The sequence below is a fragment of the Gadus chalcogrammus genome, chromosome 11, assembly GCF_026213295.1.
Source record: "Gadus chalcogrammus isolate NIFS_2021 chromosome 11, NIFS_Gcha_1.0, whole genome shotgun sequence".
In the NCBI taxonomy this organism is placed as follows: domain Eukaryota; kingdom Metazoa; phylum Chordata; class Actinopteri; order Gadiformes; family Gadidae; genus Gadus; species Gadus chalcogrammus.
Genome location: NC_079422.1, coordinates 5,911,300 through 5,934,375, shown reverse-complemented (window position 1 = coordinate 5,934,375; position 23,076 = coordinate 5,911,300). Strand labels below are relative to the sequence as shown.

The following is a 23,076-nucleotide window of genomic DNA, read 5'->3' as shown; positions in this document are numbered from 1 at the left end:
GATTTGGCTTGCACGACGTGACGTCACGTGAACTGCCCGTGTTCGTTCCAGCTGAGAGGACAGCCGTCGCGCGGCCCAAACTCAAGACCGTGCCCGTGACTATATGTGTGTGTCGGATGCAAAAAAGTACAGAGAAACAGGAAGGACCCCCCTCCTCCTCCTCCTCCTCCTCCTCCTCCCGACACACTGGAGAGCGCGACAGGATAGAAGGTAAAGAGTAATACAACTTGTCATCTGACCAATAGGACCGGAGAAGCACGGCTCTCTCCGCTGCGTTTTCTCTTTACGCGTTGTTTTCATTTGGTGTTTTGGACACGGACGTTGTTTTCTTTGCTATGTATTTTTTTTTCGGTGTCGTATCCAACAGTCGACATTTAACCGGTGATATTTTCTTAAACTTTTAGAATTGTCGCTCAGCCTACGGATTACGATTTGGGCTGTAGGTTTTTATGGACTCGTTGTACGACAATTCAGACTTATTTTCTCAAACACTGATCCACTGAAAAGGAAGGCTTATCTGCAGAGAGGAAGATATTGCATCCGAACTTTATGGAAAAGGCTGCTCGCATGAAAATGATTCTTCATGGGATTGAGCAAACATAAAAGCCCATAAGGAAAAAGGTAAAGTCGCACCTGATTCGTTTCCAATGTTTATTCAACTTATCTACCACACAGTAATACGCTGTTACAGATAACTATTAAACAACAACGCGTATTATATCATTTATATTACTCCATTGGCTCATCATGGCACTACACTAAACTATTCCTCTCTTTTTCTCTCACGCTCTCACGCACATGCAATCGCGAGCGCGCGCACACACAAACACACACACACACACACACACACACACACACACACACACACACACACACACACACACACACACACACACACACACACACACACACACACACACACACACACACACACACACACACACATACACACACACGCATACACATGCTTAACACATTTTTTCACCTTATTTTTTTATTCGGTAGGTGTTCCAGAGCGGTTTTCTTGATCTCCTTTCCCGACCAAGTTTTCGTTGCACGGCTCCATCTGGTCAAGGATGTCCAGGCAGCTCTCTCAGCTCCTGACCCCCGACCTCCCGGCTGGCGCCAACACGCAGTTCAGCGGCTGCCCTCCGCCTGGAGCCTCACTCTCCGGGGGCCACCAGAGCTCCATGGCCGGGCTGAAATCCCTCCTGCAGCACCCAACGAAGGGGGACCAGCGTGTGAAAACGACGCCTGAAGTGAAAGGTGATAATTTCACAATAACAAACTTCATCTTTCTATGTCACAATTCATTGCAGTAAATTAGTCATTGTAAAGTTAGAATGCAGCAAACCACATCATCCTTCACGTGTGTTCATCTGCATTCTCATGACATGTTCACTATCAGTATTTGTTATCCAGACTCTACTACTTACTATCTAAAGCAAATCTATTTCTAAATTCAAAAATCGTACTCTCCAAACATATGGATTCTGCATCTCAGTATCTCCTGAGTGACATTCTTCCTAATCCAAGCCACAACTTTAAAGTAGGTTCTAGATTACAATGACGCAAGGACCTATTGCTACAATACCAAACGTAAATGAATTGTGAATATTTGCTTTTCTACATAAAAAAGCTGTCAGTTACTATAAAGGATTTGTTAAGAAGATTATGTTAGCTATATCAACAAATTAATTTCCTTTCCTGATTAATGCTACAATTCAGCGACCATCTGGTCCATCTGTGTGTGTGTGTGTGTGTGTGTGTGTGTGTGTGTGTGTGTGTGTGTGTTTGTGTGGCAATGCTAGAAAGACAGTGAGAAAGAGAGATGTACAGACAGACAGTGGGATGAGAGAGAATGAGCGTGCTCAGTGCATCTGTTGGCTATACTTGCCAGGCCATGAATACTGGGGGACTTGATGTAAATAACAGAGGCTGCAAAATACTTGGTTTTTCGTGTGCATATCATGAAAAACCTGAAACGATTGAGGAACCTGGACCCCGACAGACACATCGAATAAATCCCCTTCCTCTGAACCCTTCGCTCCAGCCGACAAAGACCGACCCTCAGAGCAGGAGGAGGACTCCCAGGGAACCTGTGCCATGAGGAACAGCACCGCAATCAGCAGCTCCAACAGCAACACAATCAGCAGCTCCAACAGCAGCGGAGGCGGCGCTGCCAACAGTGGAGGAGTTGGAGGTGGAGGCGGTTCTGGAGGTGGAGGAGGTGCTGGAGGCGGAGGAGGAGGTGGTGGAGGTGGTGGAGGTGCAGCCGGAGGTGCAGGAGGAGGAGGCTTCAACCAGATCCTGGGGTCTCTGCTGTGGGACCGCAGCCTGCCAGCTGACGGGGGTCTTTTCCAGCTGCAGTACATGGACTTAGAGGAGTTCCTCACCGACAACGGCATGGGCAACATTCCCAACAGCAACAACAACAACAACAGCTCCAGCACGGCCCAGGTCCCCTCGCAGACCTCGCCGTCGGCCGTGCCCAACCAGAGCTCCCAGTGCCCGCCCTCCTCGCCGCCCCCCTGCTCCTCGGCCTCCTCCACGTCCTCGTCCCCCTCGCTCATCGGCCTGGAGGTGGCGCAGCCGCAAGGCATGCTGGGAGGATCAGAGTGTCTGCACGGTGAGTGGACGGAAGCACACACACACACACACACACACACACACACACACACACACACACACACACACACACACACACACACACACACACACACACACACACACACACACACACACACACACACACACACACACGTGTGCTGGATTGGTTGAAGTAGAGTCAATGTGTAACTAGAGATATGAGCAGTATAACTAATGTGCTGGTATGGCCGTGATAATATTCCAAGCCATTGATTATGGTCTGTTTCCAAATCAGTATACAACGCTGCAACATCTCAAAGGGAATTTATCAGCATCTATCTAGTATTGAAGGACACCTTCCCTCCCTCCACCACCACCACAACCTTTACCACCTGCACCCTCCCCTAATTGCCTCCATGGCAGAGTTATTTTTCTGCTGCAATGTAGTTGCAGCTGAAATGCAAGCAAGGTTTTGCAGTGTTCCTCCAATGTTCCTATGGTTTTGTGATTCAGCATTCCCCCCCACCTCCACCCCCCCATAGAGCTCCTCATAAACACTGCGGTGACCAAGCATTTCTCCGTCCCGTGGCGGAGTCCAAGAGTGTCAGCAGCAGACAATGTCACCCAAACTCTAAAGTTCACTTAAATATGATGTAAAGCGTTAAGAGTAATACACCAAGAGTTAAGAGCCTGCTATATTTTTCAGAATTTACAATGTTAAAGGAAGGGCAGAGCGGTATGCGGTTAAAGAACTAAAATATAAATGCAGGAGAGCGCGAGATAGAGAATACAAGTTGCTCTTGTTTTGATGAGTCCGCCTCGACACGGTGACAGAGGAGATCAGGGCACGTGAACTGACAGTCAGTGCTCCCCCGCCCTCTGCTAGCCAATTATTCATGTACAGTAGGGTCAAAACACCCAGATACAGGCTGGAGGGGTGTGTGTATGTGTGTGTGTGTGTGTGTGTGTGTGTGTGTGTGTGTGTGTGTGTGTGTGTGTGTGTGTGTGTGTGTGTGTGTGTGTGTGTGTGTGTGTGTGTGTGTGTGTGTGTGTGTGTGTGTGTGTGTGCGTTTGTGTGTGGTGTGTTTGCGATTGCATGTCTTTAAATCTCTCCCCACCTCACACACTCCAGTCATGTGCACGCGTTGGTCCACGTGCAGAGGCCCTGAGTGCTGGAGAGAGAGAACTAGGGGCGGGGCCTGGGAGCTGTGGGGGCGGAGCTAAGGGGCTCCGTGTGGGAGGGAGCGAGAGAGGGAGAGAGGGAGAGAGAGAGAGAAAGAGAGGGTGGACGAGAGGAAGAGGAAACAGGCCGCTGTGCTGCCGAACTCTGCACGGGATGGTATACTGAGTAAATACATATCCTTCGTTACTCCATTACTGTTGGTGTGAGTGTGTGTTCTTTTCCACTCTGTGTGTGTGTGTGTGTGTGTGTGTGTGTGTGAGTGTGTGTGTGTGTTATCTAGAAATTATTTTTGCATGGCTTTCTCAAGGTCTATACATTTAAAAATAAATTAAATAAAAAACAACTTATAATTAACAGTCAACATCATCAGTTCAAATAGTTTTATTATAAATAAAGTACAATGTGGAACATTTTGTTCTGCATACAATGTATATTGTTGTATAGGTTGTATATAGTATGTGTGCATGTGTGTGTGTTTGTCTCTATGTGTGTGTTTGTGTACGCTATATATAGTGTGTGTGGCTGTGTTTGTAGAGCCAGACAAAGAGCTCAGGGCGTTCGTTCTCCAGTGGGGAGGGGAAGTCAGGCTGCTGGCCACGTTAGGACCCTACAGGGGGTGTGGTGAGTGGAAGCCCCGTACTGGCCCCACCTAAAGGCCCCCTTTCAAGGGGAGGGGATGAGAACGTGCAGATCGTGGCCCCTTTAAGATTTCTACATGTCTTTCCAGGCCGGGACATTCAAGGTGTATTTAAGATGCTTGTTTAGCTATATGGCCTGTTGGTCACATGAACACCGCTCATTGTGTTAAGTGGTTTAGTATCTGGGCTCCATGGATTTTGTATACAAACTCGTAGGAGTGGCAGTCCTATAATTTTGTTATTACTTATACTTGGCTGAATCATGCTCACATTGTTCAATTCTCAAATCTCTATGTTCAACCTTTAGAATGAATATATATTGCTGTTACAGTTTGTACTGGTATAATGTTGGAAAGTAAAACTGTTATGAAGGAAATAATGAAAAAAATACCACGGGGAAATACCATTTCCACTGCAACTCCCCACGGTGCGATCCCAAGTTGATAGAGAATCTGCCTTCCTCCCATATTATAGCAATCAGTTGAGGCATGCAGAGTTGTTTTTTGTCTAAACAAAGGCCAAAGTAGCTTTATATCGCCACCCGGTGTTCAGTAGGTGGTACTGCAGGTGTCAGTATACATGCCCATCATCAGCCATTCCTTGTGCGTCCCAAATGTGCGCTCTAGTCCTACCCTCAGTGTGCATACGGGTGGAAAACACCATGAAACTGAATGTGTTCCTCCACTTGTGTTTCCACAGGTAGCCAAACGAGCATGAACGACTCCTGCGAGTCCCCCTGCTCGTCGTCGTCGTCCTCCTGCCCCCCACTGCTCACACCCACTGGCACCGGGCCGGAGGGGATGGGCATGTTCGACATGGACCCCTCAGACATGGCGCTGTCCAGCATTCCCGGCCAGGACAACTTCGACCCCCGGAGACACCGCTTCAGTGAAGATGAGCTCAAACCGCAGCCCATGATCAAGAAGGCCCGCAAGATGCTGGTGCCAGAGGACCTGAAGGTGAGCCTCCAGGTCTGTTCGGGCCCTTTACTGTCGGCTGGGGTTTACACTTCAATAGTTCAATAGTCTTGTTCACATGCAATAGTAAATGAGCACTAGTATTTAATAACAAACAGTTAATGTGATATTGGCCTCAGTAATAGCAAACACATAACCAAGAAACATGAGGTGAATACTAAATTGATACACTTAATGTGTATTTTTGATTTGATTTGTTGTTTATAATATTGTATCATGCATACTGTAATGTAATGTAATGTAAGTTGATGGATTTCAATTAAATTAAATGTAATGGAATTTAATTTAGTGTAATGTTATGTAATGTAATGGAATGGAATTTGATGTAATGTAGTGTAATGTAATGGAATGTCATTTGATATAATGTAATTTAATTGCGTTTCATTGAACCCTAACCCACTGTGCTGACTCCATGTCTCTGTGCTATTTTCTCCTGCTGATCTGAAGCTCTCTTATGTTCCATCTCAGGACGAGAAGTACTGGTCCCGGCGCTGTAAAAACAACGAGGCGGCCAAGCGCTCCCGCGACGCCCGCAGGCTGAAGGAGAACCAGATCTCGGTGCGCGCCGCCTACCTGGAGCGCGAGAACGCCGCGCTGCGACAGGAAGTGGCCGAGATGAGGAAAGAACTTGGCCGCTGCCGCAACATCCTTAGCAAATACGAGAACCACCTGGCCGACCCGTGATGCTGGAGGCTGGAGGAGGGCCAGGGGTCCGAGAGAGAGAGATGGAGGGGCAGGAGAAGAGGAGGAGGAGGAGGAGGACAGAGGAGAGGATTAACACGGACAGATTTTGAAGACTCTCACTTTTTAGGCTTGCAATACGGACAGAACGGAGGGAAGGAGACGCCGATAATGATGTCCGTCGTGACGTTGATGATGATGATGACGACGATGATGATGAATGTATGTTCAAGATGGTTTATATATTGAAGCTCAGGTGTCTCGGAAAGATGTAACTATTGTGGGTTTTTGTTAATGGAGAATTGTATATTTTTATAATACTGGAGTAAACACAATTTAGAGGGAGAGCAAATTTGGAGAATAATTTTTGTATATTTTCTACATGACTTGGATATTAGAGACATGGAACACACTCAGAGGTATCTGCAGGCTGGATGAGTCAGGAGGCGGGGCTTAACACATGGTCGACCAATAGCCAGTTATTATTAGATGCAATGGAAGTGGTGGCGCGGTCAGTGTTGGTATCTTCAGTTGTAAAATAGAACATGATCTTTAAAGATGTATAGTTAAACCTTTTATGTGGATATTACTCATGCACCTACCTTTTTATTAATTGATGGTTATTATGTCATCGGGAGAGACTCAACCAAATGTGGATGTCACTATGTACACATTCTGCTCCTAAGTATTCATAGCTCACTGTTCTCTAGAACCTTCCAGATACCAACCAATACCGATGGCGTATTTTATAATAGACAGGGTGTGTTGTATATTGTACAACTTATTTGTCCCTGTTTCAATGTATTAGTCCTGCTACCACCATAGATTGTATTTTTAGGATTGCTACATGGGTGCCCCACCAATGTTGTCACTCTGGATCTTTGCATGGCTTTCTCTATGAAAAAGAGATGCAAAGATGTGTGTAGGAAATCATCTAACCTGATTACTAAACCCCAAGCTCCTTCAGGAGTTCTTACACAGGCGCCCATGTCGTCAGTCTCTCTCGGTCTCCTCAGCCAAACCCCTTCATTTCCACTAAGCTTTCCACACGTGCAGAACGCTAAGCCCTCCTGCCCACCTACCTTTTTTCCCTGTGCCTCATTCGCAGATACTGCATAACATAGATCTAGTGTTGTAACATATTCTCAAACAGTCCATCAATCTCCCATAGAAGCGCACATCGATTTACTGTAGTGTCTAATGAAAAAGTATTTCTATATATATTTTTGGCTTCAAGATTAAATGGTGTCTTTATTGAGCGGGGGAGGGGGGGTATTTGATAATGATGTTGATGGGGGTCTATGAGAAGTGTGAATGTGGTGAGAGATGAGTACATGAATAGAAATGTAATTTAATTCCAGAAAATGGGGTATCTTTTCTAAATCCTATCGATTGGAATGGTGTTAATTTCTCAGATTTCTGGGATGAACGTAAGCCAAAATTTCCTATGTTGATATACAGCGCTTTGTTAATACTTCTCTTGCTTTTCCTCTTCAGTAATACATCCCTTTGCTGTTGACCGTGTTTAATGAGATTCTCTGTGTAACTCGCATCACCTACACAAAGGCATGGTACACTACATATTATAATGTTTATTTTCTTGGAAGAGCAGAAGCTCTGTCAAACCAGTGATAGAATGTGCTTTTTATCCCTTAATGGCCATGTCGAATTGCTCCCCATTACTACTTATATTATCCTTGCTATGATTACGATTGTTACTCCTCTCCCCTCTTAATGTCCTCTTATAAGTTTTGAAGATTTTTCTTTCCCTCCTCGATGGTCTCTGATCGTCTGTTGCAATTCAAACACCTTTGATTTGAGTAGTGATGCGGACCACAGACTGAATGGAACCCCCTCTCTCCCGATGGCAAATATCTAGCGTCGTGTGACCATGTTCCCTGGTCCCGTGGGCCTCACACACACGGCAAACGTCCCACCCTCCACGGGGTGCCGCCATCTTGGTATCTTTGTTGACCATGGATTCCAGAGACATTTAAAACAAAAACACTGCTTGATTTAACACAGCCCAGGAAATGACTCGGCACGGACTTAATTTACCTTTTGACGTGACATTTATTTCCTTTGTTCTCTATAGCGTGTGTGTATGGACTCTGCACACGTTACATATGTCCCCCCTATGGTTTTCCCTTCAACCTATCTTGACCTCAGTCCGGTGGTAGTCGTCCACTCTCCTGACAGGATCCCCCATGATTTGTGATTCCTCTCAGCGGTGGTTGATAAGTCTCATAGTGACTCTAATTGAACTCCCCTGCTGCGTCGCTGGTGTCCCTGGGGCCCAGACGATTCAGCGCTGGTGTCTTTGGATATAGTTGAGAATTTCCCGAAAAATTCAAATAAAAAAAAGTGTATTCTAACTCAATGCTTCTGGTTTTGATTTTTTTTGTTTTGGTGTTTTTGTTGTGGACTTTCTAATCTTTGTTCAGTAAATGGAGATTCTGTATGAAAAATGCGAGGCTGTGTTTAGGTTAATGTCTTTAATCAGCACAAAATTCCATCAGTTCAGCAACAAGAAACATAAAGAATCTTGTATCAATTGTGAATCACTTATCGCTGACATTGTTTTCTATATTCGATAGCTTCTGTTATGGTGTAGAGATTAATTTAAAATCGTATTGTAGTCTCTGGTTAATGCCAGGAGAAGGGTTGGAGCAGCAGGGAATGAGCTCAAGAGGTCTAACTTGGCAGAAGTACTTTTGTTTAGACGCTTCTGATTACATTCCTAGATATCAGGATTCTGGTTAAACTTCCAATCCTGTTCCCATTTGTTGCATTCTTTCCAGAAACAAAAGAACAAATATGCGATCTTACACAACAGGCGCAGGGAGCCAGCAGCACCTGGTTATTTGCACTGATTGAACACTATATTGGGGGATCGGAAAATCAATAATAGAGAAAAGGACCATTACGTTTAGCAGTGAGACCTTCAGGGCCTGCAGAATCGCATAGTTAAATCAAAACTACCTAAGTGTAAACTAGGCTGTCTTTTCATTATTACCGTACATGTGTATGTACTGTACTTCTGCGGATCAGTGGAAGAGTGCAAGCATGTGCGCTTTAGTCAGTCACTGCATCTGAGCCATCTGTTTACTCAGTTGATTGTGTCCCTTGTTTGTTTATTTGTTTGTTTGTTGTGGCGGAGCAAGTGCACGCAGGTCCCCCCCCCCCTACAGTTTTTTCCTGTGTTGTCTTTGATATGTTGAAATGGGTGAAAGGTCCTTCACAATGGAATTTTACCCTCAGTGTTCTCCACAACACAAACCAGATGTGAGTGTCTTTCTGGGCCGTCCCACCCCTCGCTCCAACCAGCCAGCCCCACCCACCCAGATGCAATCACCACTTTAGACTCACTCCCACTCCCTTCCCAGCCCACCCTCCCCCCATCCCCACCCTGTTGCCCCCCTCAAAATGCAGCGTGCTGAGTCTGCCTCCCACACACGGTCTGAGGGCCAAACTTGGAGGATGGACTTTGGGCTGCTGTTCCTGTCTCTGTCCCTGTGGCTCCTGGCCGCCGCTGGGCCCCATCACGCCTTTGGTAAGCTCCCTGCTTTCTACCCTCTGGTGCCCGTTATCCTATGGATCTGTGTGTGTGTGTGTGTGTGTGTGTGTGTGTGTGTGTGTGTGTGTGTGTGTGTGTGTGTGTGTGTGTGTGTGTGTGTGTGTGTGTGTGTGTGTGTGTGTGTGTGTGTGTGTGTGTGCATGCTTATAGACATCTGTACTGCGTCCTGGATGGACAGAGCTGCTCCAAGACTTAAAATTATGTAAGACAAATCAAAATTGTTTTGTTTTATGATGACATATTATCGTTTGAACTTGTTGTGGAGAGCCTCAGATTGGCGCCACCTGGGCCGCAAGAGTTAAAAAATGTCCCCCTTTGTCTTGGGGAACTGTAACAGCTTGGCTACTTAGTTGTATTTTTTTCTGAATATTTGCAATGATTTTATATTGTACCACTTTTGTCGGATAGAAGCCTGCTAGCAGGTCTGCCTATGTTTTTTTTGTAGGTGTGTGTGTGTGAGAGACGGTATGATCTCATCATGTGTGTGAGCACAGTGTGTTCGGGCAGTCCAACGGTCACATGGATCTTTGTGATTGCACATATGTTTTTCTTTTTAAAGCCGCAAAACCATTCATCAATCCAGACTCCTCCCTTCCTCGCGGCCCAGCCCCTAATGTTCTGTACAGGACGGCTGTTTCCATAGGTGCAGAGTGTTCCCTGGCGGGGCTCAGGGCTTTAATGTAGGGCTTGGCACATATTTAATCCTTGACTATGTTCCTTATAATCATATGTATATAGCAGCTTGACAGTGATGAATTACACCGTGCACAACTCCATTGTGATTCTTTTTATTTTTTCTGCATTTCACTAATTCTTTTAGTCTTTCCACTGCCAAATAGTGAGACCACACACTGAGCAGAACGTATTATAAGGAGGGGAAGGGGTATTAAAACCAAAAAGAACCCCCAGGTGAACCCTGACACCGTGTATGTGGTCAGACCACCCAGACTGTATTTACTTGGTAAACAAAACTAAAAAGGGTCCATGTGTTCTGTACCCTTAACAACCCCTCCCTTTGCGAAGGGGTTGGTTTAGGGCATGGTGGCAAACAAATGGCGCTCTTATTGTGAAGGTGTGATGGGTGTGTGCTAACAGGGTCCACAGATTCCTGCCCAGAGAGGCTGCTGGGAGAGGAGCGCAGTAGGACCTGTCCCCGTCCTTGTAAAATAGACAAAGACTGTGGCAACAAGCGGCAGTGTCTGTGTGACGGACAATGTGGCCTCAGCTGTGTAGCTCCAGGTAACCGTGTGTGTGTGTGTGTGTGTGTGTGTGTGTGTGTGTGTGTGTGTGTGTGTGTGTGTGTGTATATTTGTGTGTGTGTGTGTGTGTATGTCCTTGTGTGGGAGAGTGTATATCCCAGTTTGTGCGCGTGTGTCCCAATGTGTGTGTGTAAGTGTGTGTGTTTGTGTGTATGTCCCAGCCCGTGTAAGCTTTTCTTTGTATTTAACAGAGTGTGTGTGTTTGTGCAAGTTCATACACAGCTGTTCCCCATGTGTGTTTTCGCGTGTGTGTGTGTGTGTGTGTGTGTGTGTGTGTGTGTGTGTGTGTGTGTGTGTGTGTGTGTGTGTGTGTGTGTGTGTGTGTGTGGGGGGCGTGTGTGTGTGTGTGTGTGTGTGTGTGTGTGTGTGTGTGTGTGTGTGTGTGTGTGTGTGTGTGTGTGTGTGTGCGTGCGTGCGTGCGTGCGTGCATTAATTAACCCTGAGCCGGACGCATCAGAACCACAGGGAGGTTTCATGTTGTGGCTCAACTCTCCCCCACAACCTGTCGATCTACCGACACAGACTCTTTATGAAAGGCCTTTATCAAGAGGCTTCTGTGCCCTATGCAGACTACCAACCAGCCTGTTCAGAACCATTTTCCCTTGCTTCTTGAAAAACTCACTCGCTCTGTCTCTCTCTGTCTCTGACTCTTTCTCTCTCTCTTTCTCTTTCTCTCTCTGTGTTCTCCCCCCCTCTCTCCCCCCTATTTCCCCCCCATCTCTCTGATGTGTGTGTGCAGGTCGTACATGTCCATGGCCCCTGGCCCCGGGGGGCCACTCGGCCTCTCGTCTGCTGTCTCCCACCCACTCCTTCTCTGCCCTGCTGGAGGTGCGCTGCAACCCCGGCTTCACGCTGCCCAGCGGCCTGGATGCAACCATCCGCCGTTGCCAAGGCGACCGACAGTGGAGCGGAGATGAGCCTATCTGCACAGGTGGGTAGGAGAAGTGCTTTCCCACTCGTTGCTACTCTGGGAAATGTCCACAGCGTGTGTTAAAATGAAACACATAATAGACAGTGAGTAAGGACCCACTGCAGGCGGTGCCTGCATCCAAATGAGCACCGCAATGGTTATTAGCATTTGTGTGTGTTGTGGGTGTTTGTGTGCGCCAGTGCTTGTGTCTATTCGACTCACAGTAATACCCAACCCCCGCCCCTCCCTTCCCCACTGTGATTGTGTCAACTAAAGCGATACTGACTGTCCAACAGAGACTTGATTATCTAATCGCCATAGCAACAAATGTTGTCGTGTTCGAATCAGCTGTGTGAAGATTTGTTTTCATTCTGTTGAGCATCAAAGGCCTCTGCTCGGCCTTGTCAGCACGTATTCATGTCCACGAGGGGGAAAGTCAAAACAGAATGAATGAAAGATGAAGGAAGCCAAAATAGAAGCGTGACGGCCTTGTTTAAGAGAGTGAGAGCACATTGATGCTATCGCTCACTGGGTTACATTTAGACCGTATGGTGAATATACTCTCTCTGTAGACGACACAAAAAGTACACAGCAGAACCAGAACCCAGGGGTCCTTGATATGGACTGAGTAGGCTACCCTACCGTAGACACATCCCTTCACCACATGAACCAATAGTTGGATGGTATAGTATGGTTCCAACCTAACATGAATCTGCTTGTGTATTGTGTGTACGTCCCTTTTGTGACTGTTGTATGTATTGTGTGTGTGTTGTATTGTGTGCGCTGCTGCTGTGTGTGTACATTGGTGTTAGCTGGAGTTGGTCAGGCTACTTCATGCCCATTGAGAGCCGGTGGGCGGTAGATCACTGTCAAAGTGGCTCAGAGCCGTTTGCATAAGTGTGTACTTCTCTGTTTGTGTCTGTGTGAGGGAGAGTGTATTTTCAATGGTGGGAGCTCGAGAGGTAGATTTCTGCATACGTTAAATGTGTATATGTGGGAGGGAAATTGCACATGTGTCACAGTGAGGTGTGCGTTTGTGTGTGAATATTTAGGCGCATGTGTTTATGTGTGTTGTGTGTGTGTGGGTGTGTGTTTGTGTGTGTGTCTGTGTAGATGTGTTTGTGTACTTTGTGTGTGTGTGTGTGTGTGTGTGTTTGTGTACCTTTGTGTGTGTGTGTGTGTTTGTGTGTGTGTGTGTGTGTGTGTGTGTGTGTGTGTTTTTGTGTGTGTGTGTGTGTGTGTGTGTGTGTGTGTGTGTGTGTGTGTGTGTGTGTTTGTGTACGTTTGTGAGTGAGAGTGTGTGTGTGAGTGTGTGTGTGGGCGACAGATCACAGTCAGGAGTCAGCTCTCTTGCTCATGCAGCTTTAGGCGTTCTGTTCCCTGTTCTCCTCTCCTTTGCTCTCCTCTCTCATCCTCCTCTCCTCTCATCCTTCTCTCCTCTCATCCCCTTCCATCTGAGCCCTCTGATAAGGTCTTCCGCAAACACAGCCAAGGACATGCTAGCCGCTCCAGGCCACAGAGTTTGTGCTGTGCCTTTGTGTTTGTGTGTATGTGTGTAGATAAGCGTGTTTAAATGTGTGTACGTGCAACATTTGTGTGCATGTCTTTCTAAATGTAAATCTGTAAAAAATAGCAAATGAGAGAGAGGGAGCAAGAAAGTGGAAAAAATAAGAGGGATAGATAAAAGAGATAAAGACAAAGAGATGGAGAGAGCGAGACACAAACACACACACACACAAACAAACACCAAAACAGCCTTTTAAATGCCCTTTAACAAGGTCGGCCTTACAAGTAGAGCTTTAGCCTCAATGGTTTCACCAAGGTTCCTCGTAGCCCGCAGAACCGTATACAACGTCGCTCCTTTCCGTCGTTCTGCACAGTGAGCAGAGCAGCTCTGTTCGCCGTCTCTGGGAGCGTGTGGGTGGCATGGAGCGCTTGGAGTCAGGTGGGAGAATGGCAGGACGTGAAAGCACTCGATTTAGCTCCAGGCTTCTTTCCAAGGCCTGCAAAGCTTCATCTACCCTCCCCTGAACCCTCGCTGCCATTTTTAGGGTAGGAAATATTCCTGGTTTCTTCTGCAGGCTTCAGCTCTCCTCTCCCCACCTGTAAAATGTACTCAGCGTGGACGGTTTCCCTCTGGAACACATCACAACCTCTCTGAGTGCTGCTCTCAGAATGAGCTGCTCTTGGCAAGAACAATGCAAAAGTGTTATACAATCTACTGCATAGATTTAGCTTCTTCTGAAAAATGTGGCTACGCTCCTTTAATATTTATTTAACTTCGTAGACACATCAGACATTTTGCCTGCTTCAAAAAAACAACACAAACTAAACCCTGAATTCATATATCCTACCCGCCTTCTTTCCATTCTCATTCATTGTGTTCAATCATTCCCGCTTTGATTTCCTCACCATTTAGTTTATTACAAATGCATCGACTTGTGATCAAACAAGCAATGGAAGTTCCCCAGCGTATCTGGGTCTGGTCATCAATGCTGTGATTCTCATTATATGTGTGTGTATGTGTGTGTGTGTGTTTTGAAGGTGGCGCAGTAGGTGTAAAACACAATTTCCTCTGGTTCCCAATGCCAACGGCTATCCTTATAATCCATACAAAAGAAACACATGAGCAGCAGGCTTTTACTGCACAGCCCTCCAACAACCGTGCAGTGATTCTCATATGACAACAGGCTATTGAAGCACTTTGCACAAACGCTATCATCCTGCTCATCAAAGCTGTCCTTCTCATCTCGCCCCCTTGCAGAAGCCCCGCTCCCCTCCACTCTGCCCCCCATCCTCCAGGCCCCCAACACGGGGCCCCTCACCATGCAGCCCCCCGCCAGCCCGACCCCCATCTGCGCCCTGCCCGACGAGGTGCTCAGCAAACTCAGCGTCCAGGGCACTGCGGCGGTGGGAACCAGCATCCTGTACAGCTGTCTGTCTGGGTGAGCGAGGGGAGAACCACGGGGCCCAGCGCGGGAGAGTGGAGCGCACACACACAGACTCTGTGTGTGTGCGTGTGCGTCTGTGTCTGTGTGTGTGAGTGTGTGGGTGGGCTGACAGGCAAGGGAAGCGGCGAGTAGGAGGAGGCATGATGAAACCATAGAGGAAGAGGAGGGTGTGAAGAAGAACGTGAATGTCAAATGGTGTGGGGACTCTCAACATGTGTGTGTGTGTGTGTGTGTGTGTGTGTGTGTGTGTGTGTGTGTGTGCGTGTGTGTGTGTGTGTGTGTGTGTGTGTGTGTGTGTGTGTGTGTGTGTGTGTGTGTGTGTGTGTGTGTGGGAGCTAGGGGGGCTGAAGGTAATGTTAAAGTCAAAGAGTGACAAAGGGGCGGAGCATCATTGACCAGAGCGAGGGATCTCTCTGGCTAACTAGGCCATTATATTCTAATCTTGTGTTGACTCCCATGTTCGCTCTGACTCATCTAATGGGCCTAATGGATCCAACACAAGCGTGCGCATGCGTGTCCGTGTGTGTGTCAGACAAAGTGGAGCACTGGGGGAAAATAGACGCAGTGACAGACGCACAGTAACATGTACATCTGGTAGGCCTGTTGGTATAGTCAACAGAATGTCCAGTGTAAGTCCATATTGTAAATGTCACCATATCTCCTCTCTCTCTCTCTCTCTCTCTCTCTCTCTCTCTCTCTCTCTCTCTCTCTCTCTCTCTCTCTCTCTCTCTCTCTCTCTCTCTCTCTCTTTCCTCCATGATTCTCACAAACAGGGCATCTATAGTGGGAAGCAGTGAAAATTTCTGTCAAGGAAATCAAACATGGCAGTTCCCTCACCCCATATGTCAAAGTAAGTTAGTTGGCAAGGAATCCATTTCCACTTGACTGTGTTTGACTGTTCAATGTGGGTGAAAGTGTGTGTGTGTGCGCGAGTGAGAGACAGGTAGAGAGATGAGATGAGATGCATGCACTTTTACCAATAAGTATACCTTTTATCTGTGTCTGATTGTGTGACAAATTTAATTTGTATTGTTTGTGTTTGTATATGTGTCTGTCTCTGTGTGTCTCCAAGTCGAAAATCTGGGAGGGAACATTTGTGGGCGGTATAGCACCGCGTAATGGTCTTTTGCGGGGCTGTCTTGCCATCTAGTGGCTACAATTGGAATTGCAAGGCCCTGCAAATCCGCGCAAACAGTACACTAGTGAACCATAAAATAAAAAACAACAACTGTCTTGTATAATTTGTAACAAAGCAACTCATTTAAGAGATGTATGCATTCAAACCAAGCCGTCCCTCCTCCTTCCTCTGTGTGTGTGCCAGTGGTCTTCTGCGTGCCCCCCCCGCCGGTGGAGCAGGGCTACGTGGTGGCCGTGCTGAAGACTGAGTACGAGGTGGGCTACGACATCCACTACCTGTGTAAGAAGCACTTCCTGTTGGACGGGCCGCAGAAGGTCACCTGCCTGTCCAATGGCAAATGGAGCGCCCCTCCCCCACACTGCCGAGGTGAGTCCGGAGGCTCAGAGACAGAGCAGGGATATCCACGCATCTGTTATCAGTGTTTGATCAAATATTAGGTCATACCAGACAGAACACTGCGAACTAGTATTATTACTTAGTGTAGGGTATCATATTACTGTTCTGTGCTATAACTGTGTTTTCCTAATCTTTACGTGGCGGTCTCTGTCCAGCTCGCTGTCTCCTCCCGGCCCAGCGGAGCCGCGTGCTGATTGGTGGAGAGAAGCGCTGGCCCTTCGACCTGACGGACGGCATGGTTCCCCATGGGGAGAACGTCACCTTCTTCTGCAAACATCCCCGCAAACAGTGCAGCCTCACCGTCGGCCAGGGCTGCTTTGACGGAAAACTAGAGCCCCCAGAATGCTACCTGGGTAAGAAAGTTCAATCTCTACCTCTCTATCAATCTGTCTGTATATCTGTGTATGTGTGTACATGAAGGACAGTGCACAAGGTATGTATGTCTTGTATGCATTGTATGTATGTATTCGTGTTTTTACATGGGCCCTAAGATCGATAAAGGTATACTGCAAATAATTAATACATGCCTAAATTCATACATAGGTACATCCATACAAACATCCATACAAAACATGCATCCGTGCATACATACATAGATACTGTACATACATGCATACACACATGCATACATGCATGCATAAATACATACATACGTACATACATACATACACACATACATGCACAAACACATACATCCATTGGTTACATTACTCCATACACACCAACAGGGTCCTGAGGGTTAGGGGTAGGGGTCCTGAGAGTGATGTTGTCTCTCCTTTGTCCACAGAGCCCACCTGGCTGCAGTACAAGCTGTTCCCTCACCGGCTGGTCTCAGAGATCGACGCCTGTTTGCCTGGAGACCAGGAGGGATGAGGGGCCCCGAGATCTACTGCCTCTACCACGGGGCCCTCAGCAGCGTGTCACACACACACACACACACACACACACACACACACACACACACACACACACACACACACACACACACACACACACACACACACACACACACACACACACACACGCACAGACACACATGCACACACACACACACACACACACACGCACACGCACACACACATTCACACAGACAGGCACACACGCACATACGCACACACACACACACGCGCGCGCACACGCACACACACAAACACACACATACCTGATATGTGTCAGACCATTGAGTATTTCTCAAGGCATATTTTTTACACAGTTTTGTTTCAAACACTGCATATGGTTTTATTATCATCCCTACCACCTTGCACTGTATAAGATAATCAGACAATACATGATTAACAATCATAATATTTTCTGAAAATGACATATTGCATTCCTCATGATGATTTAAAAGTACATATTATACCTGCTATGAACTTTTTCTCCATATACCTTGTAAGTTTTTCATTATATTCAACTACAAGAGACTGCATCTGTCTGCTTCTCTTCAAAGTATTTGTGACATCCTTTGTCGGCGTGGTAACATGTTTTGGACGCATCAAGCCTTGTTGTTGCTTGTAAGTTTTGTTAATTCAATATTTTAAATAAAACAATTTAAAGTCTTCAAGAGTTTCCTTTAGATTCCCCCCACGCACGCACGCATGCGCGCACACACACACACACACACACACACACACACACACACACACACACACACACACACACACACACACACACACACACACACACACACACACACACACACACACACACACACACACACACACACACACACACACACACAAACACACAGGCTGCAGGTTCAACCGTAGTCATAGGCTGAACATGGCTGCTAGTCGGACCCGGTAGGCTGCGACACCATAGCAACTCCCCTTGACCCCTCCCTCCCTCAGTATTCGCAGCATCACCCTTTACACTGCACATTCATATTTGGTCCTCCGGAAATATCCTCGGCTCGGGTAAGCCAGTCCCTATGCAGCGAATATATGGGGGGAGAATAGTTTAAAATACTGTTAAAAATGTATCGGCAGTATGACGAGCAACCCCTCACACCTGCTGTTGAAGCATAGCTTCAATACATCACGATAAAGTTTTTTTGTTAAAGCTTTCGCGTTTCGCTATTCGTGTTTCGAACCCTCGTCTCTAAAATGGCTGGCCGTAGGTCCGAGAATACTACGATGGACAGAAAGGGAAGTGCTGAAGCGGCGGGCTCCATTGTGGCTGTAGGTTCTCTACAGCGGATGACGCGCTCATGTTAGGCTCGTCCAAGGTTCGACTGGTGTCAACGCACACGCGCGCCGCCCTCCTGCTATTGACAGCTCGGACCTCGGACCACGGTGCGTAATGGCGTCCACCCTGCACCCAGTGTCTCTTTTTATCCTTTGACCACTATCAACCGGTTGGATTTGGAGGTACTAAGAATAATCCTACTGTCAACATTGCAATGTCCAAAATGGGATTGTCTTGTCGTTACTTTTATTGTCAGTGTTATCATTATTATTATTATTATTATTATTATTATTATTATTAGTGTTTTATTTACATTCTCGTGGGTCATCAGTGTTGCATGCCGATGAGGTTACAACCAATAGGTATAGCGTGATGATAACGTGCTTTAATAGCCTATTACTTTTTATTTAAAATCGCACCGTTAAGCCCATTGAAAAGCATTTTTATAACCACATAACAATTCACCTTACAACCATTCATTTGATGTTACGAACGAGTAGGGATACAAATTAGCAGGCTATAACAACACCAGTAAATAGTAGAATAGATAATAGACCAAATGGAACTAAACTTGACCAACAACTTGACCCCTGGGTTTTTTCCAGAAAGGCTGCGACAGCATTTTATATGAAAAAATAAATATATATATTTATTGTTATGTTTGTAGACTGCCTAAATTTTTTATATTGCTTGTTATTTTTATTGTTCCACTTTACCCAAAACCTGAATAACTGATTCATATTTTTTTCTTTTCAGGAACACAATTAGTTATGCCCCACAATGGATTCCCAGTTGGCTGCAGCCCCGCCCAGCAGCAGCTCGGATGACCAACATGCTCACCCGCCTCTGGAGGAATCGGGGCCCAGGGTGCTTGTCGGCCCACCAGACGAGACCTCGCCCAGCACTTTAGCCAGTGACCCACACCTCCTCCCCATCACACCTGTGACACCCAGGCATGTTTCATCAGTTAATGGAGAAACGTCTGCCTCGGGTGGTCCATCCAAACAAGCCCCTCTAAAAACCTGCGAGAGTGATGGACTCAAGCGGCCAATTAAAGTCAAGACCGGCATGCCTGTTTCAAACCCCCAACCAATCAGAATCAAAATCATTGTTCGGGGCAAAAATCCGATCATAAGCACTACCACCAGCCTGACCAAAGAGTTTCGTCCCTCAGAGTTCACAAGATCTGCGCCGTTCTCTCCCGAGACTGTTTCAACAGTCCTCGCCGACGACCAGAACCCTGATGAAGCCCCACGCGCCCCATCTCTATCTGCCATAATGAACGAGCCCCGGACCTCAGAAGCTATCCTTCAAAAAGTTGAAACACCCATAGCAGGCTCGTCTGATGGAGTGGGGAGCGAGGGCGTGGAGAAGACGACTGAAGGGGACAAAACAAATCTTCTTAATGACAGTACTGCTACCAATCACAGCCCTGCCTCAGTTGACCCCCTGGGGCCCGGCAGGCCTACGGAGGGAGGGGGGGCGATCGAATGCGAAGCCACTGTACCTCTCAATCTGCAGAGAGTCGATCTGAAGGTGGTGGAGGCGGAGGTGGAGGCGGAGGGGGAGGCGACGGAGGAACAGACCGAACCACTGGACCTCAGCCTGCCCCTGAGGAGAAGGGACGCTGACGGTGGGAGCGGAGGGTGCCCGTGGGAGGACTCCGGCTGTGAGAGCTCACTGATTATGGAGGTGGACGAGTTCGAGGGGGAGGGAGACCGAGACGTGGTGGAAGAGGATGATGACGAGGCGGATGATGATGGTGTGGTCCGGAAAGGCGACCAAACGTTTAGCGCACCCGGCGCGGATTCTTTTGGAGACTCGATCCTGTCTCCTTCGTTCTTCTCTACCTCCGTGTTTGCCTCCCTGTCCTCGATAGACTCTGACAATGACAATTTTCTCTTCATAGATGACCAGGGAATCCCGTATAATCTCAGTCCAGAAGGACACAAAGTGCCCCAAATAGACACCTCCACGCTGGACGGCGGGCCGCTCTCAGGTCGCCCCGTGACTCGGTCCCTGTCCCTTCACGGAAAGAGGACAGAGCCATCGCAGCGGGTCACTTTATTAGCCTCTAGCCTCGGCCAAAGTTTAGGGACCCCATCGCACGCGCTCATCGCTCCTTGTGATAACCTGCTGTCCTCACCACAGACCTCGGCCCCCGAGTCCCCACCTCAGAGCGCCCAACCTTTAAAGGGTGCGGAGCTGTCGACGGGGGCACCGGCCACAAAGAACTCAGACTCCTCCAGGGCAGCCGAGCCCTGTGGGACCACCGCCGGGGGGACTGGGCCCGCGGCGGCAGCGAACCAAACCGTGCAGATCCTCACCAACCCATCGGGGAACGCGCCTATTCTCTTCCTCTCCCCCCCTTCCACCTCCACCCAGTTCTCCTCGTCTCCAGTGGGACTTTCACTGCCCCTCTCCCTGACACAGAGCTCCGCCCCTGCCTCCACCCCCATGCTCCTCCTCCTGTCCTCTGTCTCCTCCACCTCCGGTCCGTCCCTCGCTCTCCTGGACCCCTCCACCGGTCAGCTCTCCCAGATCACTGCAGCCAGCTCCGGCCCCCTCCCCTTCCCGGCTCTGTCTGCGGGTCAGCTCAGCAGCCCGGGCCCCCCCTCTGTGCTCTCCTATCCCATGATCCAGCTCGGCCCCAACAACGCCTCTGTGGTCCTATCCGGAGTGGGTAACACCCGGACCCCTAACCCGGTCGCCCTGACCTCCTCCTCCTCCCCCGCCATCGCCGCCGTCACCCCCACCCTCCAGACCACCAGCCTCATCCCCTCCTCTGGGACCCTCCGCCATGTGCCCCCCCTCGGTCCGACGCAGGCCGAGTCCTCCGACGCTCCCGTGGAAGCAGAAGTCATATCTAAGGAAGGAAACACCAAGCCATCCCCCTTTACGTCAGGAAGCCCTCCTCCGCTACAGAACTACAACATGACCTTTGACCTTTTAGACCCCCTGAGTCCGCCGGCGGAGGCGGACCCCTCCTCGGGATCGGAGCACGGGACGGACCCGTCGACCCGTCACGGGACGGACCCAGTCCCGCTGGAGGACCACCTGTACTTCTCCAGCATGGCACCGCCTTCCCCGTCCATCTTCACCAGCAGCCAGCTGGACTCCATGGACCCCCTGGACCCCCTGGACCCCCTGTCCCCGTCCTCCTCCCCCAACTCCCTGGGGCCCCGCAAGATCCTGTACTGCCAGCTGTGTCCGCGGGTCTTCTTCTACTCGTCGGACCTGGAGCGCCACGCCATCACCCACTCCCAGAAGAAGCCTCACGTGTGTCAGCAGTGTGGCAAAGCCTTTAAACGCTCCAGCCATCTGCAGGTCTGTGCAGACACTGTATTAAACACAGCCTCATGCTCAAGACCAATCATTATGCCTCGACGGCGTAGGCAAGCAGAAAGAAAGAGCGCCATGTAGCAGCGCGTTCCTCTCTTTATAGGCACCTCCACTATTGGCATCGAGGTTGCAGTGTGTATGATAAAGTGGTATCTAGCAGGGAGTTTGCCAACTGAAGACCTCCCCTCTGCCTTGCCAACCGTATGTAGATATAAAGGGCTCATTCTTACGTAGCGCAAAACAAATTCTTATTTTCACTGATCAGAAACTACGTCTGAATATTATGTTCCCTATCTGCCAAGGCCGCTCCGCTAGATGCCACAAAATTTGACACCCTGGACCTTCTAGTCATTACTGTTCAGTATAAATAAGTCCTATTGCATGGTGTGAATAAGGTCTCAGCTAAACACCAGCCTCCACGTTGTGGTGGTGTTAGTGCCATCCTCGGATCCCTTCAACCCAGCCTAAATGACCATCCTGGAACATTGAACGCTATTGTCATGGTAACTCATTAATCCACTGGGGAAACACATATTCACCAGGTTACATTGCATGTTTAAATGTACTGATCTGCACTGAGTTCAACCCACTGACCCATCTCACCGGGTCTCTCTCTCCCCTCCTCACAGCGACACAAACACATCCACACGGGCCAGAGGAACTACGTGTGCCCCATCTGTGCCAAGCGCTTCCGGGAGGCGGGCGAGCTGCAGCGCCACCAGCGGGTGCACACCGGGGAGAAGCCCTACCAGTGCCCACTGTGCCACACGCGCTTCGCCGAGCGCAACACGCTGCGCCGACACACCAAGCGCAAGCACCCCTACCACCAGGTTGCCATGGAGATGCTGAGCGAGAAGAGAGGAGCCGGGGCGGGCGGGGGAGACGACGGAGGCGGAGGGATCCACCAGGAGGAGGAGGAGGAGAGCGCTGAGTGGTACAGCTCCTCCGTCTCCCACCTGGACGGCACGGAGGCGTACATGGAGACCTGAAGCGCGGCGGGGGGTCCTGGAGAAAGAGAGGGGTTATAGGGAGAGAGGGAGGGGTTATAGGGAGAGAGGGAGGGGCTTATAGGGAGAGAGGGAGGGGTTTATAGGGAGAGAGAGGCCGAAGAGGCTGGGGTATTCGGGCGGACTTTACCGGCTCCCATGCAGACTTTATCTCTCTCCTCTCATCACATATACAGAGATCATCAAGGGAGCACTTGCAATATTTATACATATATATATATTTGTGTGTATATATATGTAT

At 48.5% G+C, this 23,076-nt stretch overlaps 3 protein-coding genes across 3 annotated transcripts; all 3 read left to right on the top strand.

The window, feature by feature from the left end:
* Positions 1–27: 27 nt before the first annotated feature.
* Positions 28–8,463, top strand: dbpb (D site albumin promoter binding protein b). The gene is made up of 6 exons (XM_056602512.1): positions 28–621; positions 1,006–1,266; positions 2,054–2,140; positions 2,249–2,629; positions 5,110–5,369; positions 5,856–8,463. The coding sequence occupies exons 2-6, from the start codon at positions 1,077–1,079 to the stop codon at positions 6,069–6,071; spliced, it is 1,134 nt and encodes a 377-aa protein (XP_056458487.1). The 5' UTR covers positions 28–621; positions 1,006–1,076; the 3' UTR covers positions 6,072–8,463.
* Positions 8,464–9,511: 1,048 nt separating this feature from the next.
* ntd5 (ntl-dependent gene 5) lies at positions 9,512–17,857 on the top strand. Its single transcript, XM_056602962.1, has 8 exons — positions 9,512–9,621; positions 10,741–10,884; positions 11,644–11,835; positions 14,579–14,759; positions 15,539–15,615; positions 16,087–16,269; positions 16,455–16,652; positions 17,087–17,857. The coding sequence occupies exons 1-8, from the start codon at positions 9,549–9,551 to the stop codon at positions 17,170–17,172; spliced, it is 1,134 nt and encodes a 377-aa protein (XP_056458937.1). The 5' UTR covers positions 9,512–9,548; the 3' UTR covers positions 17,173–17,857.
* A 197-nt stretch (positions 17,858–18,054) lies between these two features.
* LOC130391660 (uncharacterized) lies at positions 18,055–22,843 on the top strand. The gene is made up of 3 exons (XM_056601887.1): positions 18,055–18,668; positions 19,243–21,813; positions 22,458–22,843. The coding sequence occupies exons 2-3, from the start codon at positions 19,267–19,269 to the stop codon at positions 22,815–22,817; spliced, it is 2,907 nt and encodes a 968-aa protein (XP_056457862.1). The 5' UTR covers positions 18,055–18,668; positions 19,243–19,266; the 3' UTR covers positions 22,818–22,843.
* Positions 22,844–23,076: the final 233 nt, after the last annotated feature.

Excerpts from the sequence above, each read along its gene's own strand:
- dbpb (XM_056602512.1), top strand. The coding sequence starts at position 1,077 with ATGTCCAGGCAGCTCTCTCAGCTCCTGACCCCCGACCTCCCGGCTGGC. Across the intron at positions 2,141-2,248 it reads CGCAATCAGCAGCTCCAACA|GAGGTGGTGGAGGTGGTGGA; the intron begins GCAACACAATCA and ends GAGGCGGAGGAG. Across the intron at positions 5,370-5,855 it reads TGGTGCCAGAGGACCTGAAG|GACGAGAAGTACTGGTCCCG; the intron begins GTGAGCCTCCAG and ends GTTCCATCTCAG.
- ntd5 (XM_056602962.1), top strand. The coding sequence starts at position 9,549 with ATGGACTTTGGGCTGCTGTTCCTGTCTCTGTCCCTGTGGCTCCTGGCC. Across the intron at positions 9,622-10,740 it reads TGGGCCCCATCACGCCTTTG|GGTCCACAGATTCCTGCCCA; the intron begins GTAAGCTCCCTG and ends GTGTGCTAACAG. Across the intron at positions 16,270-16,454 it reads CCCTCCCCCACACTGCCGAG|CTCGCTGTCTCCTCCCGGCC; the intron begins GTGAGTCCGGAG and ends GTCTCTGTCCAG.
- LOC130391660 (XM_056601887.1), top strand. The coding sequence starts at position 19,267 with ATGGATTCCCAGTTGGCTGCAGCCCCGCCCAGCAGCAGCTCGGATGAC. Across the intron at positions 21,814-22,457 it reads AACGCTCCAGCCATCTGCAG|CGACACAAACACATCCACAC; the intron begins GTCTGTGCAGAC and ends CCCTCCTCACAG.